Source organism: Colias croceus, chromosome 28, assembly GCF_905220415.1.
Source record: "Colias croceus chromosome 28, ilColCroc2.1".
Taxonomy (NCBI): Eukaryota; Metazoa; Arthropoda; class Insecta; order Lepidoptera; family Pieridae; genus Colias; species Colias croceus.
This window is the reverse complement of record NC_059564.1, coordinates 1,724,280-1,743,322: the sequence shown is the minus strand read 5'-3', so window position 1 is coordinate 1,743,322 and position 19,043 is coordinate 1,724,280. Positions and strand designations below refer to the sequence as shown.

The window sequence follows — 19,043 nt, the reverse complement described above, 5'->3', positions numbered from 1 at the left end:
ATTTATGCGAATATGAAATGCTCGCGAGTTATATCTGATGTTTTGGAGGTAGAGTCAATTTTGCTTTTTTAAGGTGTACTTTTGGTAGTAGGTGTGTTTTGAAAGCGAACTGTCAACCATTTTAGCTATAAACTTGTGTTATTTAGATTATTAATAGCACTGAGTGCGCTATGTACGATTAAACTACATATTTTATGATGCTGGTGAAATAAGCAAAAATCATAATAAATTGACTGAAAATAGTCACTTTACCTGTAAAATTAGTAATATTCTTCGGAGTTTGTACAGCAGAAAAATTTTAGTAGTTTACTAATACTTTTCAAGTACATTTCCTAGATATTAATTTAGTGAAGACCCTACCTTATAAAGAAAATTTAAATATTGTCATTGTATCGAAAAATTAATTATACTTTACCTCACAAAAAACACGTTCAATTTAACTTTACCTCCCAAACAAAAGACAAAGGCACTATTAACACTAAAGGCTAACATTATTCAAAATTATACAAAAAAATTAACGATAAACATCTTATAATATACCAATTATTCCAATTATCACACCCCACAACAATATTTTAATATAATATATACCTATATTATAATAATAAATAAAATAACCTTCACTTGTAAAATAAACTTTACTACAAAATACCAATGAATTACTATTTCAACATGAGATGTGAGCATGATAATTTTGAAATAAGTATTATTATATTGTCTATTTGTTACTTCTTGGCTATGAAATGTCTGAACAGTTTTTGATGAAATTTTGTTATCAGATAGACACGTAATAAATAATAGGATGATTCGCATAAATTAACTTATGTTTTAAACTAACTTATTATCTATCTATACACAAAATTTCATCAAAATAAGTCCAGCCATTTTTGCATATATATTATAGTGTTGCAATTAAAAATTATGTCATAATATATTTAACGGTATAATATTATAGATAATAAATAAAACCATACCCACTTATAGAAAAATGAAATTTCAACCTTATGACATTCGACCGTGAGTTCAATTTAACATGAAATTTGCAAAAGGAAAACACATTTTAAATTATTTTAAAAACTCATATATAGAAATATATTCGTCTCTTTCTTTCGTTCTGAATTACTTGAGATGGCGTTATATTTGTATTTTGAAGAAACTAAATAACATGATTAATAGGGAAGAATTTATTTATTTCGTGTTTATTTTTAAGAATTGCACATTATTAGGAAATTCTCGTTATAAAAGTTATAAAATTGAATCAAATTTTAAAAAATGTAAGGTATTTATTAAAAATTTTAGCCAAATATACTTAATCGTCAATTTATACATACAATAAAACCATATTTTAACGGGTTTAAACTGATTTTAAATCCACATGACATCTATGAGCTCTCAGTGTGGGCTCACACTGTAGTGTCCGGATAAAAATCACGTTGAAAACCCGTTAAATTTATACATAAATTAATAAACTAAGGGAAGGGAACATCATTTTAATTTTACGCCATAAAATCAAATGAGTTTATAAAAATTTGTAATTTTTTTATTATTCCTAATATTATAGTGATTTGGGACAATTGCGTATAGCGAATCGTATATTCCGAGTTTGTATGTTTGTTGCTCTTTCACGCAAGAATTACTGAACCGATATAAGTGAAATTCTAAATGCTAGTAAGCTATGCCCTGGATAAACATATAGGGTACTTTTCGTAACATGCAAGTTGGCAGTCCGTCACGTCATGAATGCGACGATTTTGGTATCTTTAAATCTTACCAAAGTTTCACTTCTGACAAGTGTGCTCGGCATACACGCTCTTTTTTCAAATACCCACATTTTCAAACTTTTTTTAAACTACTGTCAATTATCCCAAATCACTTTATATAAATAGTTAACAGCAGACATAACCACCGCAGTTCCTTATTCGAATTTAAAACTGATTCCCATTTAATGTTTCGGACACACGATCAAATTGCATGACACACTTGCATGAGCAATATTTAGTTCTTGTAAAAAAATTTAAAATACTATTTAGCGGCTTTTGTAAAAATTGTGTTTGAATACAATAAAAAATGTATTTGTAAAACTATGGTGTATTAACTATTAAGAAATATTATAATGTGTGTTCCTTTTTAATTTAGTAATTATAGTATCTGATTTGTTTATTACAGTATTATTTATTAAAATATATTCAATTGGACTTAATTCTTAGCTATGTATTTAGTTCTCAATACACATAGCCAATATTGTTTAATTATAATAGATTTACATGTAATACAATATTTTCCAATCAAATTAAAATTTATTTTTAAACACAATATGCAACCATGCATTATTATTTAGATTTTTTTTTGTAAAAATCTGTATAAATTTTTTCACATATAAAAATGATCGGTAAAAAATCATCTTTCAAGTCTTCAAGCATCAATAATTATTTGTTTCCATCAAACATATCTCTCAAGTCAAGCAATTAGATCGTGTGGATCCACCATTAAACTTTTAGCATATATTATCTGCATCTCGAGAACATCGATTCGCGCAATCGATATAAAATCGATTCATCAATCGAGTGAGTTACAATCGATCAGTCTTGTTTCTTGTCAGTTTCAGATTTCGATTCTACCTCCATGGGAGAGGGGGGTGATTCTTTTTCGCCCTCTGAACCTGAAAATTGTATTATTATTCGATTATAGTATTAATTTTATGCTTACTAGAAAAAATAGGATATATCTGTTTTTTTTTTTTTTGTTTGTCAATCGTATATAATCTATAGTTTCTGGCAAAAACTTATTTGTAACTCTGGTTGTTCTGATTGTGTAGTTTAAATTCAGTGAAGTGGATCATTCTTAAAATAACGGTCTTACTAATAAAATGTTACCCATTCGCTATGCAATGGATTAGTAATTATTGCAATAACCTGTCTTGTTTTTATGATTGACGTTTCATGTGAGCAAGAGCAGGACACAGCTATGGTAGAAAATGGTTGAAATTTATCCATTGTTTAACTTTTTATTAGTAAGGCCGTAAGAATTTAGCAGTACTTTACTTAGCAATTAAAACAATAACGAGTGATTATATAATAAGTTTTTTGAACATGTAAAAGCCACACATGGCTTATTAATTATTTATCAAAGATGATATTGTTTACATTCAATCAAATTAAATAAAATGTTATTTTTTATATTAATCAACCTAAAAAGTATATACGGACTCCATTCTTCATAATATTTACATTTAAAACTCCTCAATTTATAAACCATTATAAATACTCTGTTCTTTATCTCAATCATATTTATAATATCTGAATAGTCATTCTTTCAAGTCAAAATTTCAATTTAATACAAAAATCTCATCAAAACAAACACAGCCGTTCCATACTCACCAGCGTCCCCATCGAGATTCGCTACCTCCTTCTCCTCTTCACTCTCACTGGCTGAACTCGCGAGCGACGAGTCGTCATTGGCAGCTAGAAAACATAAATTATATTTTAAGCATTAAAATAAAATAAGCGTTAATAACATTCATTACATTAGATATTTGGTCCTTCGAGCCCGATTTAAAAATTAATATAATAAAATAAAAAATAAAAAAAATTCTTTATTGACAATAATTATACATTTCGAAATAATGTGAAGTCTCTGACTCCCAAACTAGGTAAAAACCTGTATGTCAGGAGCCAGCGCCCTCTTCCAAAGAATATTCAAGAAATGCCAATAAGAAAAATAAAAAATAAAAATGTTTAACAAACAAAAAAAATGAAATAATATATAATGATATTATAAGAAATAACACGCGAGGGCCGGGTTAAATATTAGTTTGAATGTAATAAGAATATACTGCGATTCTACACAGCTACCTAATTGATGTAGGTAGTTGATAACAAACCGCAGCAAGTCAACGACTATTAGCAAAGTGAGGGTAGTTGGGTCAAACATCGTATAAACAAACTCCGGGCACGATTCGTACGAATGCGCGCCGAGCCAAAGGAAAGCGGCAATTTATAGTTTTCAACAGCTAAACATGTTTTGACAGGAAATAGTGGCAACTATTCATCCAAAAAAAATATTAAATCAAAAGTTACGTCTAACAATATAATAATTATGAATTGATGTAAGATATAAATGTTAGTAAATTGCATGAAAGTAAGTAATTGGTATTTCGAGCCGGATTGTTGATTTGCAGTTATTAGATTTGGTCGTTCGAATTGGATTTTGTTTGATTACTATAACAATCTAATATAAGTTGATATGTAGTTGAACCTTCGATTCTGATAATAATTATTTTTTTATTTATAATATTTTAAATATTTTATTACTACAAAGCTTTTTTTTGGGGTTTGGCGGCGTCACTCGCGTCCGTAGGTTTAAACCACCTAATTATATTAGGCCTGCCCTACACGTGCCCCCCGGGTGGTGCCAACCGAGTGACACACTGGCCGGAGGGCTACTAAATAATACTCCTAGGTGATGGTATGTGCGCAGCATCACCTAGTACTGGGGTTGGGGCCGATGAGGCCGCTGTGGAGCCGAAAGGGCCCAGCCCTAGATAGCGGCTGGCGGGTTTAACCCGGCAGGCGTACTGCAAACTGGAGGGGATAGGTGGAGAAGTATGGAAGCAAGTTTTAAAAAGGAACTACCCCAGGAGGGTACCACCAAGGGTGGAGAATCCCTCCCTGAGTTGGACTCAGGCAGCCCCACGTATTCTGGGGGGGGCAAAAACTTGCATATAGAAACCGTCACTGAGGAGGTGGGATCCCAGGCCTCCTCTGTGCCAAAAACTGCTGGACCGAATAACGCTTCAGGCGCTGGGCCCCTGGGGAAACCCAAGGGACCGAAGCCTGCGAATCTGGGACGGGGCTCTGCTTCGGCCAAAGCAACGCGACCACCCTCGGGCTTGTGTTGCCGACCTGAGGCTGAGGCGGGGCCTCGTTCAAAACACGGCCATCCTAAGGGGAAACCCAAAAAGTTGGCCAGCTCAGCGTGCGCTTCTCCGCTGAGCTACACTGAAGCCTCGGCTGACGTGGTGTACAAGATGAGTAGCGCAACAAAACATAACTCACAAAAACCGACAGCGGAACGAGCTGATGCGTCAGTGTCGCGACCAGCCGGTGCACCGACGACCATGAACAGAGGGACCTCAGAATATCTGACGGGACCGATGGAATTGGTTGAAGGGAATCCGGCGTTGGGTGTGACCGAGATGCAATCGTGCTCCCGCCCCCCTACAACAGCACCAAATCCTACAGCGGAACGAGCTGCTGTGTCAAAGTTGCGACCAGACGGTGCACCGACGACCACGCACGGAGGGACCTCAGAATGCCTGATGGGCCCGATGGAACTGGTTGAAGGGAATCCATTAGTGGGTGTAACTGAGATGCAATCACGCTCCCGCCCCCCTACAAATTTGGTTGTCTCCACGGCGCCGATGGTTGGACTGCGGGGGACCCTCGACCCTGCAGGGGAGGAATCTCCTGCGGGGCCTGAGTCGTGTCGCCCCCAGTCATCGGCCGGTGGCGATCTGTCCTCGGACTGGACCATTGTTCCCCAACAGAGTCGCAAAGGAAAAAATGCACCAGTTGGGAAACACCAGGAAAGCGACCCACCAGGGAAGCGGACCTCCAACTCGAGCGACGGTACGACAAAAAACCGATTGAGCAGTAAACGACGACGCAAATTAATGGCTCGTCACAAACTACAATCCGAATTGGATAAAACTAGCCCAAATCCGAATGTGCCCGCGGCTATGAGCGGTTCAGCTGCCGCTGCTACGGGCTCCGGACTAGGGCCAAAACGGCATTCAAAACCCGTTCAGACAAGCTCGAGAGACTCTGCTGGCTCTAAACGATCGCGTCTCGATGATACTATATCACCGAGAGGGGCGAAAAAGAAGCCATGCCTTAATGAGTCCCGGGCTGTCCAGACCGCGAGTTATGCGGACGCAGTTAAGGGTGATCTAATTGTGGCGATAACATCTGACACACCAACTGGTCACCTTAACCAAGAACAAGCCGACCACATCCTGGCATCACTCCAACCCTTGCTTCATCAAGAAGCCCTGAACTATAGGGAAGGAGACGCTTGCATCCTATTTAGGGGCAAACCCATGTATAAGGGGGGCGTCCTTAAGCTATGGTGCGACGATGCGAGGACGGTGGATTGGCTCAAAGCAGCCACCAAGAAGGTTACATTGCCTTCTGGTGACAAAATCTGCGTCAGAAGACTTGCGGACGTGCCGCGTAGAGTGCGCTGTGGCATCCTGCTCCCAGGCGTGTGGAAGGACATGAAGGTTGTCGGCCTTCAACTCCGGTACCACAATGACTGGGCGCAGGTACATCGATGGTTGCTCCTTCGGGCTGAGGTACAGGAAGCGGAAACGTTTGTTGTCGTCAGCATACCGGAGGATTTGGTCTCTACGGTCATGGAGCATAACCGTTGCCTAGGATTCTTCTTTGGCTCGGTCTATATTAAGTTCCAGGGGCCAAAGGGTAAATATACCGAATGGCCCCCCGAATGGGACAAACCAACGGTGGAAAACGTGACCACGTCTGCAAAGTCGGATTCTGACTTAAACAAGGCTGAAACACTGCCTAGTTTAACAACAGAAAGTGAGGAGCAAGCCACAGCTCCCTCCACATCGCGCGATACAACTGATGCGCCTATGGAGGTGACGCCTGACGATGAACTCATCCTGCTCTCAGTAGATTCGGGCGACCCAGAGTCGGCTGATTCGGAGAGTGGTGATGAGTACACCAGAAGGTTCGGTGGCTTGGCCCTTGGTCAGGAAGAAGGGGGGATGCTATCTGATGATGGCGAACCCCTCATCTGAATGCCACTTTCTTCAAGCAAACCTCCAGCACAGTCAGAGCGCTACGGCTCAGCTCAGGAAATGGCTGGAGGTAACCACTACGGCCATTGTGCTTATCCAAGAGCCGTGGGTAAGCAACTCTGGCAAAATCAACGGCCTCACTAACATCGGAGGTAAGATTATTTCCATAACAGGATCTAATAAACCCAGATCCTGTATATATGTCTCTAATAATCTACAAGTGCATGCACTAACAGAATTCTGTTCTAGGGATGTATGCGCCATCCTACTACTAGGCGACAACAACCACAGGCCCAACATTGTGATCGCCTCGACGTACATGCCGGCAGATGAAGGCCCACCACCGCGAGAATTTGCCAGGCTGGTGGAGTACTGCGCGAGAGAGGGTCTGGAGCTTATCGCTGGCACAGACTGCAATGCACACCACCCCCTATGGGGGATGCCTACAGGTAACAACAGAGGTAGAGACCTTGTTGAATACTTATTTACAACTAGTCTTAATTTAGTCAATACAGGTGCCGAACCAACCTTCGTCACTCGCCGATGTAGAACTATTATTGATCTCACACTGGCGACCCCTGGCATCATAGGTAGCATCAACAACTGGCACGTGTCAAAGGAAGCTTCTTGCTCCGATCACAGGTGGCTTCGTTTTAACCTACAGGTTAACACTATTACACCCATTCCTACAAGGAATCCCAGGAAAACTGATAGGACACTCTACCGGGCCCATCTTGAAAACCTCCTTACGAATGCATGCTTTCCAGATAGAATAATGTATATACCGGATTTAGAACGTCTGGCAGAGCAACTAACTACAAATATTATTTCCAGCTATAACACTGCCTGCCCACTGCGGGTAACGAAAGCAGCAGGTGCCAAACAGCAATCCTGGTGGGGACCGGAACTTGCCAAACAAAGACAATTGGTCAGAAGATCACTAAACCGTGCAATGAACACTAACTGCGACCATGATTGGAACACTTACAAAGAAAACAAAGCTGAATACAAAAGACAAATAAGATTCAGAAGCAGTGCAGGATGGAAGAAATTCTGTGATGGCATTGAATCCTGTAATCAAGCAAACAGAGTGCGCAAAGTCATCTCCTGCTGCAATACGACCAAGCTGGGATCGATCAAAAAAGGCGACAACACTCTTACAAAAACACCAGCGGAGACGGAAGCTGTTCTGATGCAGGCACACTTCCCCGGCTGCAAATTCATACAACGACACGAAAGGAAAGATACAGCAACCCACACACCATGTGAGGACAACTGGAGTACTGCTGAGCTCATAGTCAGTAAGGAAAAAGTACAATGGGCAATCGACAGCTTTCAAGCATACAAGGCACCTGGTCCAGATGGTATATACCCGGCTTTACTACAATGGGGGGGACCGATACTCACGTCTCATCTATCTGCCATTCTGACATCCAGTCTTGCTCACGGCTATATACCGACCGGCTGGAGGACTGTTGACGTTATCTTCATTCCTAAACCAGGGAAAACAGACTACACGGATGCGAAAGCCCACAGACCTATCAGCCTCACATCCTTTTTACTTAAAACACTGGAACGACTATGTGATAGACACATTAGGGATACTGCCCTCGTGCGTTTTCCACTACATCGGAACCAACATGCCTACAGCCATGGTAAATCTACCGATTCGGCCTTACACTGTGTGGTGTCCAAAATAGAAGAAGCCCTCCAAGAAAAATCAATGTGCCTGGGCACTTTCGTAGACATTGAGGGAGCTTTCGATAAGACACACTACTCAAGTATACAAAACGCCCTATCACAGCATGAGGTTAACACCACAGTAGCCTCATGGATTATAAACATGCTAGGCAGTAGAGAGATACAACTTAGCAAGGATAAAACAAAGAAAGTGCTGGTCACCAGAGGCTGCCCACAGGGGGGAGTTCTTTCACCGCTCCTGTGGAACCTCGTTGTAAACGACTTGATCAGCACACTAAACAAAAACAAATTCCATACCATTGGATATGCAGACGACCTAGTAATACTGATCTCTGGTAAGTTCACGAGTGTTGTCTGTGAAATTACACAGAGAGCTCTATCAATAGTTGAGCGCTGGTGCAACAAATATGACCTTTCAGTGAACCCGCGCAAGACGGAACTTGTTCTATTCACCAACCGACGCCTTCTAGGAAGTTACCAGCTACCAAAGCTATTTGGCTCCGTACTTCAGTTATCGAAAGAGGTTAAGTACCTCGGGATTACCTTAGACGATAAACTTAACTGGAACAAACACCTTGAAAATAAGATCGAAAAAACAAGCATTTCTTTCTGGCAGTGCCACAAAATGATTGGTAATAGATGGGGGCTCTCCCCGAAAATCACAATGTGGCTCTACAAAACCGTCATAAGACCAATGCTAACCTACGGCTCTGTGGTTTGGTGGCCAAGGACACAACAATCGGCGGCTATAAGCAAACTGCAGAGATTTCAAAGACTCGCCTGTCTGGCAATCACTGGCAGCATGAGCACAACACCAACTGCTGCGATTGAGGCAATGCTCGACCTGCCACCCCTACATCTTTTTGTAAGACAAGAAGCTCTAGCGACAGCTGTAAGGTTAAAGACACAAAACCTCTGGAGAATGTTGCCTACAGCACACAGTAAGATCTTAACTTTAGCAGCTGAGAAGGAGTCCTCACTCCTTGCCATAAGTGATAAGATCCCAAAGCAATTCATCTTTGACAAGAAATATAAGGTACAGCTACGTGAATACACGTCAGAACACAACAGCGTTGAAGACCTTCTAATCTTCACGGACGGGTCCAAGACTGGACATGGTACGGGTGCTGGGGTCTTTTCTGAGGACCTAAACATTAACATCTCGCACCCCTTGGGACCCCATAATACAGTCTTTCAGGCTGAATGCCTAGGACTTCTACTTGCCGCTTCGGCCATAATTAAAAGAAATGTAACAAACTATTCGATTCGGATCCTATCGGATAGCAAAGCAGCACTCATGGCAATCAAAAGCCATGAAATCACTTCAGGGTTGACCCTTGAGTGTCACTTAGCCCTAACTAAGGTATGTGACCTGGGAAATTCCCTAGTATTACAATGGATAAAAGGACACAGTAACTCACGTGGAAACGATGCTGCTGATATACTAGCCAGAAGGGCATCTGAAACACCGGTCATGGGACCTTTTCCCATTATACCGCTACCTGCTAGCTGGACCCGGATGATGATTACCCAGCTCACTAGCACTGCTCAGAGAGCAGAATGGTCAAGCAGATCTGACTGCAAGCAAGCCAGAGAAGCCCTACCGGACATTGACTCGAGACTTGCACGTCGGCTTCTCAACCTACGTAGAGTGCAACTACGTGTAATAACAGGGACCCTCACAGGGCACGGCCCCTTTAACAAACATCTCTTCAATCTAGGGATCACAGACAGTCCGCTATGTAGAGCATGCATGGCGACCGAGGAAACGGCAGCCCACGTCATCATGGAATGTAAGGGGGTTGCGGAGTACAGGGCAAGACACCTGGGGTCTCCTGGGTCCCTCCCCGAAGCCTTTGGCAGCCCTCACAAGCTGCTTGGCTTCATGGAGGAGCTCGGGTGGTTTCAGTTTTAGCTGGTTTCCCCCACCTCCCTCTCTCACGCAAAATAGGCGCTTGACGTCGAGTTGCGGAGAAATGCCCGTCTATTATTATTATTATTACTACAAAGCTTGTGTGTCAAGTACATCTGTGTTTTTGTCTATATCATACGCGTGTGCGTGAAGCATGCGTGTGTGCTTATGTGTGCATATGTGTCATGTATATGTAGTTGAAATAATAAACAGCAAATACTTTTAGATGTGGAGTTTTATTTTAACCGACTTTTACAATATAACAGTACAGTAGTAATGGACGGACATAGACATATTGTTACAAGATGGAGTGTTGCCAACTTAATTAATATTACATTGTCTATTATAGACTAATGCCAACAGTATATGTTAAGCTATTGCATAGCTTCTATCGCGGGCCTTGAGCGCGGGGACCGAATCGAGAAATTCCGTAACGAAAAAACCTCACGCTCCCCACTCCGACGGGCGGAGGTGTGGCTTGAAGGCATAGCATGCAATAGCTTTACCGCGGCAGTCCCCGAGTGCCACACGTCTTTTTTTTTTGTCTGTATATATCTGTGTGTATGTCCCCGAGTGACACACGTCTTTTTTTTGTCTGTGTATATCTTTGTGTATGTCCCCGAGTGACACACGTCTTTTTTTTGTCTGTGTATATCTTTGTGTATGTCCCCGAGTGACACACGTCTTTTTTTTTGTCTGTGTATATCTTTGTGTATGTCCCCGAGTGACAACCGTCTTTTTTTGTCTGTGTATATATTTGTGTATGTCCCCGAGTGACACACGTCTTCTTTTTTTGTCTGTGTATATCTTTGTGTATGTCCCCGAGTGACACACGTCTTCTTTTTTTGTCTGTGTATATCTTTGTGTATGTCCCCGAGTGCCACACATCTTTTTTTTGTCTGTGTATATCTGTGTGTATGTCCCCGAGTGACACACGTCTTTTTTGTCTGTGTATATCTGTGTGTATGTCCCCGAGTGCCACATGTCTTTCTTTTTTTTTGTCTGTGTATATCTTTGTGTATGTCCCCGAGTGACACACGTCTTTTTTTTGTCTGTGTCTATCTTTGTGTATGTCCCCGAGTGACACACGTCTTTTTTTTTGTCTGTGTATATCTTTGTGTATGTCCCCGAGTGACACACGTCTTTTTTTTGTCTGTGTATATCTTTGTGTATGTCCCCGAGTGACACACGTCTTTTTTTTTTTGTCTGTGTATATCTTTGTGTATGTCCCCGAGTGACACACGTCTTTTTTTTTGTCTGTGTATATCTTTGTGTATGTCCCCGAGTGACACACGTCTTTTTTTGTCTGTGTATATCTTTGTGTATGTCCCCGAGTGACACACGTCTTTTTTTTTGTCTGTGTATATCTGTGTGTATGTCTATCTGTATGTCTGTGTATATCTGTGTGTATGTCTGTCTGTATGTCTGTGTATATCTGTGTGTATGTCTGTCTGTATGTCTGTGTATATCTGTGTGTATGTCTGTCTGTATGTCTGTGTATACTACTCACCGGCTGCGTGGTATGCGAGCGCGCGGTGTGCGGTGAGCGCGGGCGCGGCGGGCCGCTGCTTGCGCGCCGGGTTCAGTTTGCCGCAGTATGCACATTTGTACGAGACATAGTCGAATTCTTCTATCATCGCCATGCCTGTAAGTAAATAATATAAAATAAAAATGTGTGCGTGTACTAGTGTACACACGTAAGAAGTGAAACTTCTTTATGACCTTATTTTTCAATAAAAATTTTACTATATGCAACTTTACAGAAATACGTCGTATCACGCGTGGTAGGTATAAGAAAAAGATGGCGCGTAACGGAAAAATGTTACACTAATTTTTTTTCCAACCCCGATAAAGAAGTTTCACTTCAATAATGTTCATTAGCAAGAAAGAGGATTAAGAATTAGGGTCGGATTCGGGAGCAGTGAAAATCAGAATAAAATTCGGCTTCATGATCAGTTAAAATCAGAGGGTCGTGGTCAGAGTCAGTGATAATCAAATTTAGGGTCGTGGTCAGAATCAGGATTCAATTTGATTTAGGGGACAAAATCGCAAAGAGAAACTCGGTATTATAATATGTTAAAGTCGATACTATAAGTCAACCGGCTTTTAATTTCATGACAATATACAAATAAGAGCAAGCGCGCAAGAGCAACTTTTGTCTCCGCAACTATTTTGTCTCTCCCATTGCGGAGACAAAAGTTGCTCTTGTGCGCTAGCTCTTATATCTTATATTAGACAACAAGTGGTTTAAAATTAAAAGTACAAGACGTAGTGTAAATTAAAAAATATTCTCACCATTATGCGAAAAGCATTCAGTGCATATGAGCGCCATTCGATAATTTGGTCCGTCCTTCAGTAAATAATCCACAACTTTATCCAACGCGGATCTATTGCTGTCCGGTAGCGGGCGTGGTAACTGATCCGCCTGAAAAATTAAGTTAAACATACATAAAACAATATTAAAATATCTTGTAATATCCTACTCCTACTAATCCTATCCTTCCTACTAATATTATAAATGCGAAAGTATGTATGTGTGTGTTTGTTACTCTTTCACGCAAATACTACTGAACCGTTTACAATGAAATTTAGCACACATATAGAGGGTAACTTGGATTAACAGGATAAAACTGTAAAGACGGCTTTTATCTACTTTTTGACGTGACAACGTCTTATAATTCGATAAAGCCGGCTGCAGGCACGAAAAAACATGACTCATGCGGCGTTACCTCGCTCTGAGGCGTTCCGTAAGACTTGAAGTGCAAGCGAGAGCGCGGAACGAGCGACAAAGAAGCACAATCGGACGCTGTCACGTTCAACTATCGTCAGTAAATGAGTAAACCGACTTTATACATATAATAATAGACGGGCATTTCTCCGCAACTCGACGTCAAGCGCCTATTTTGCGTGAGAGAGGGAGGTGGGGGAAACCAGCTAAAACTGAAACCACCCGAGCTCCTCCATGAAGCCAAGCAGCTTGTGAGGGCTGCCAAAGGCTTCGGGGAGGGACCCAGGAGACCCCAGGTATCTTGCCCTGTACTCCGCAACCCCCTTACATTCCATGATGACGTGGGCTGCCGTTTCCTCGGTCGCCATGCATGCTCTGCATAGCGGACTGTCTGTGATCCCTAGATTAAAGAGATGTTTGTTAAAGGGGCCGTGCCCTGTGAGGGTCCCTGTTATTACACGTAGTTGCACTCTACGTAGGTTGAGAAGCCGACGTGCAAGTCTCGAGTCAATGTCCGGTAGGGCTTCTCTGGCTTGCTTGCAGTCAGATCTGCTTGACCATTCCGCTCTCTGAGCAGTGCTAGTGAGCTGGGTAATCATCATCCGGGTCCAGCTAGCAGGTAGCGGTATAATGGGAAAAGGTCCCATGACCGGTGTTTCAGATGCCCTTCTGGCTAGTATATCAGCAGCATCGTTTCCACGTGAGCTACTGTGTCCTTTTATCCATTGTAATACTAGGGAATTTCCCAGGTCACATACCTTAGTTAGGGCTAAGTGACACTCAAGGGTCAACCCTGAAGTGATTTCATGGCTTTTGATTGCCATGAGTGCTGCTTTGCTATCCGATAGGATCCGAATCGAATAGTTTGTTACATTTCTTTTAATTATGGCCGAAGCTGCAAGTAGAAGTCCTAGGCATTCAGCCTGAAAGACTGTATTATGGGGTCCCAAGGGGTGCGAGATGTTAATGTTTAGGTCCTCAGAGAAGACCCCAGCACCCGTACCATTTCCAGTCTTGGACCCGTCCGTGAAGATTAGAAGGTCTTCAACGCTGTTGTGTTCTGACGTGTATTCACGTAGCTGTATCTTATATTTCTTGTCAAAGATGAATTGCTTTGGGATCTTATCACTTATGGCAAGGAGTGAGGACTCCTTCTCAGCTGCTATAGTTAAGATCTTACTGTGTGCTGTAGGCAACATTCTCCAGAGGTTTTGTGTCTTTAACCTTACAGCTGTCGCTAGAGCTTCTTGTCTTACAAAAAGATGTAGGGGTGGCAGGTCGAGCATTGCCTCAATCGCAGCAGTTGGTGTTGTGCTCATGCTGCCAGTGATTGCCAGACAGGCGAGTCTTTGAAATCTCTGCAGTTTGCTTATAGCCGCCGATTGTTGTGTCCTTGGCCACCAAACCACAGAGCCGTAGGTTAGCATTGGTCTTATGACGCTTTTGTAGAGCCACATTGTGATTTTCGGGGAGAGCCCCCATCTATTACCAATCATTTTGTGGCATTGCCAGAAAGAAATGCTTGTTTTTTCGATCTTGTTTTCAAGGTGTTTGTTCCAGTTAAGTTTATCGTCTAAGGTAATCCCGAGGTACTTAACCTCTTTCGATAACTGAAGTACGGAGCCAAATAGCTTTGGTAGCTGGTAGCTTCCTAGAAGGCGTCGGTTGGTGAATAGAACAAGTTCCGTCTTGCGCGGGTTCACTGAAAGGTCATATTTGTTGCACCAGCGCTCAACTATCGATAGAGCTCTCTGTGTAATTTCACAGACAACACTCGTGAACTTACCAGAGATAAGTATTACTAGGTCGTCTGCATATCCAATGGTATGGAATTTGTTTTTGTTTAGTGTGCTGATCAAGTCGTTTACAACTAGGTTCCACAGGAGCGGTGAAAGAACTCCCCCTTGTGGGCAGCCTCTGGTGACCAGCACTTTCTTTGATTTATCCTTGCTAAGTTGTATCTCTCTACTGCCTAGCATGTTTATAATCCATGAGGCTACTGTGGGGTTAACCTCATGCTGTGATAGGGCGTTTTGTATACTTGAGTAGTGTGTCTTATCGAAAGCTCCCTCAATGTCTACGAAAGTGCCCAGGCACATTGATTTTTCTTGGAGGGCTTCTTCTATTTTGGACACCACACAGTGTAAGGCCGAATCGGTAGATTTACCATGGCTGTAGGCATGTTGGTTCCGATGTAGTGGAAAACGCGCGAGGGCAGTATCTCTAATGTGTCTATCACATAGCCGTTCCAGTGTTTTAAGTAAAAAGGATGTGAGGCTGATAGGTCTGTGGGCTTTCGCATCCGTGTAGTCTGTTTTCCCTGGTTTAGGAATGAAAATAACGTCAACAGTCCTCCAGCTGGTCGGTATATAGCCGTGAGCAAGACTGGATGTCAGAATGGCAGATAGATGAGACGTGAGTATCGGTCCCCCCCATTGTAATAAAGCTGGGTATATACCATCTGGACCAGGTGCCTTGTATGCTTGAAAGCTGTCGATTGCCCATTGTACTTTTTCCTTACTGACTATGAGCTCAGCAGTACTCCAGTTGTCCTCACATGGTGTGTGGGTTGCCGTATCTTTCCTTTCATGTCGTTGTATGAATTTGCAGCCGGGGAAGTGTGTCTGCATCAGAACAGCTTCCGTCTCAGCTGGTGTTTTTGTAAGAGTGTTGTCGCCTTTTTTGATCGATCCCAGCTTGGTCGTATTGCAGCAGGACTGGTAGGAATGGTTGTCTGTAAACCGACTTTACAGACAACCATTTTTTTTTTCATGGATAAATATATAACAATAACCACAAAAGATTTTAACATAGTATTTAATAAAAAAAAAAACTCACCCTCAATCTTGGTCCATTAAAAACAACCCCTGGCGTGGCGGGTACAAGATTCATATTTTTATTGGGGGTAGATGTCTGTAAGGAGAACTGTCTCTGTCTTATTTGAATGGGGGTAGCTGTAAATAAATTTCGCATATAAATAAATAAATATTTTTCAAACTCAAACTCAAACATTCATTTATTCAATTAGACTACTATTTAGTAGCACTTTCGAATCGTCATTACATAATTATTTTAACATTTACCACCGATTCGGAAAGCAGTGATCTATGGAGAAGAATCGGCAAGAAACTCCATAGTTGCTCTTTTAAAATCATGTAAATATTACAATATATGAAACTTATATCTAACTACATAATATATCATAATATGCCAATGAACTGTCTTGTGGTTTTTACGCGACAACCCTCCATGGGTTTTTATCGTCCATATATTCCTGAATATTGTAGTACGCTCTCTGAACTAATACATTTTTTATATAAGTTTTAAATTGAGAACTACTAAACTCTTTAATATTGTGAGGAATTCTATTGTAAAAGCGTATACCTTGACCCATAAATGAATTTTTAACTTTAGCTAATCGGAAAAATGGCATTTCAATTCTATTCCTGTTCCTTGTGCCATAATCGTGTCTATCTCCTACTCTTGTGTGTAAGTCGGAGCTTTTGTGTACATGCAAAATATTATTAAATATATACTGTGATGGTACAGTAAGGATACCAGTATTCTTAAAATGATCTCTTAGTGAATCCCGAGCACGTAAATTATATATAGAGCGAATGGCTCTTTTCTGTAAGATAAATATAGTTTCTATATCTGCAGCCCTGCCCCACAGTAGAATTCCATAGGACATAATGCTATGAAAGTAGCTGAAATAAACCAGTCTAGCCGTATCTTCATCGGTGAGTTGCCTTATTTTTCGGACTGCATATGCAGCTGAACTGAGCTTACCTGCAGCGGTGTTGACATGGGCTCCCCACTGTAGTTTCTCGTCCAATGTTAACCCTAGAAATACAGTAGACTCAGTAGGATGCAATACCTCCCCGTTCAAGGTAATATCTCTGTTCAACTTTTTTACGTTAGGAAGTAAAAATTCAACACAAGTGGTTTTTTTAGCATTTAATAATAAATTATTGGCATTAAACCATTCAGATATGTGTAAAAGAGCACTGTTCACTTCGTCAACATTTGGGTCATGCCTATCCACATTAAAAATTAATGAGGTATCATCTGCAAACAGAACTATTTCACACCTATCCTGCAAATAATAGGGAAGATCATTGATATATACCAAGAACAAGAAGGGACCTAAAATTGACCCCTGTGGAACACCAATGTTAATTGACGCACCGCTAGAACGTTCTCCATTAACAACTACAGTCTGTATCCTATCATGCAGGTATGACGCTATGAGGTTCTGTGCTTTTCCTTTAATTCCATAGTGATTAAGTTTACGTAACAAAGTACAATGTTCAACGCAGTCAAATGCCTTGGAGAGGTCACAAAATATCCCCAGAGCATTTTTTGAGTTTTCCCATGCTTTATATATATGTGTTAGAAGTGCAACCCCAGCATCTGTGGTTGAGCGCCCCTTTGTGAAACCAAACTGTTTGGTGTGCAGTAAATCATTAGATGCAAAATGACTACTCAGTTGGTTTAATATTAACTTCTCGAATACCTTACTTAATGTTGGTAAAATAGAGATAGGTCTATAATTGTTACAGTCTTCTTGATCGCCCTTCTTAAATAGAGGTATAACTTTACTAAGCTTTAGTAAATTAGGAAATGTACCATAGTCACAACACTTATTAAATATAAAAGCTAAATTTTTCGCAATATTTTCTATGATATTATTAACTAAATTTACGGACATTCCCCAAAGATCACAAGTATTTTTTAGATTAAGCGTCTTAAAGGCAGTAACAATATCACTAGCAGTTACGTGTCGTAATTCAAATAATGTACTGCACCCCGCAACATGGTCCCTCAAAAAGGTTTCTGCAAGTGCTGAAGACGAATTTAAACTATTAGTAATAGTAACAGGGACACTACTGAAGAATTCTTCAAAAGCAAGCGCAACATCAGCACTTTTGTCAATAACCCTGTCATTATTTACAAGTTTTATAGTATTACTTGATTTGCTTTTACCCATTTCACCATTAATAATAGACCAAACTGTTTTAACTTTATTATCCGATTCGCGTATTTTATCTCTGATATACAATCGCTTCGCAGTAAAACAAACAATTTTAAAAGTTTTTGAGTAATTTCTAACATAACTAAGAAAAGATGGGTCTTTATTATATTGCTTCATACCATATAACTCATAAAGAACGATCCTACACCTATGTATGCTAGGTGTCGCCCATTTACTAAATGGTAAATCCTTGGTAATATTTAAAGATTTAACTTTAAATATTTTTTCAAATTCATTATGAACTAAATTGAAAAGATTTTTAAACATTTCACAAGGATTATTATTACAGGATTGATCATTCAGTACGGGCAGGTTTTTATTAATATTATCTCTAAATTTATTAATGCCTTTTTTACTTATAGGCCTAACATTAATTCTTTTAAATTCAGGTAAGCAATCCCATTCAAAAACTACTTTCTGGCCACAGTGATCCGAAGTGAGTGTATTGAGAATATTTTTCTCTAAACAGAAGCAGTCGCAGTATATATTATCAATACAGGTTGCAGAAGTAGGTGTAATTCGTGTGGGTTCATTAAAAAGTTTATACAGATTAAATGACTGAAACAAATTAACAATTCGTGTAGCCGTTTGTGTTTGTAAAAGTATATCAATATTAAAATCACCACATACTATAACTTTTTTTTTACTCCTACTTAAACGCTTTAATATTTCTTCCATGACTGTCTCAAACATATTATAGTCACTGGAAGGGGGTCTATAAACGCAAACAATAATGTAACGCTCCAGTTCAACACAGGACAGTTCAATGGTCCGTTCTACAGAAAGACTAACAATGTCAGTTCGTTCTTTACATTTTACACTATTGTGTACAAAAATAAGAGAACCT

The 19,043-nt window shown here is 40.6% G+C and overlaps 1 protein-coding gene across 1 annotated transcript in view; it reads right to left on the bottom strand.

Annotated features, from left to right (window-relative positions):
* Nucleotides 1-624: 624 nt before the first annotated feature.
* The window catches only part of LOC123704195 (endoplasmic reticulum junction formation protein lunapark-B), a 34,150-nt gene continuing 15,731 nt past the window's right edge, over nt 625-19,043 (bottom strand). Inside the window, exons 5-9 of the mRNA XM_045652507.1 lie at nt 16,000-16,115; nt 12,729-12,858; nt 11,944-12,078; nt 3,378-3,461; nt 625-2,659 (exon numbers count right to left, since the gene is read on the bottom strand). Of these exons, the coding sequence (XP_045508463.1) occupies nt 2,580-2,659; nt 3,378-3,461; nt 11,944-12,078; nt 12,729-12,858; nt 16,000-16,115 (545 nt within the window). The 3' untranslated portion in view covers nt 625-2,579. The remainder of the gene's footprint in view (nt 2,660-3,377; nt 3,462-11,943; nt 12,079-12,728; nt 12,859-15,999; nt 16,116-19,043) is intronic.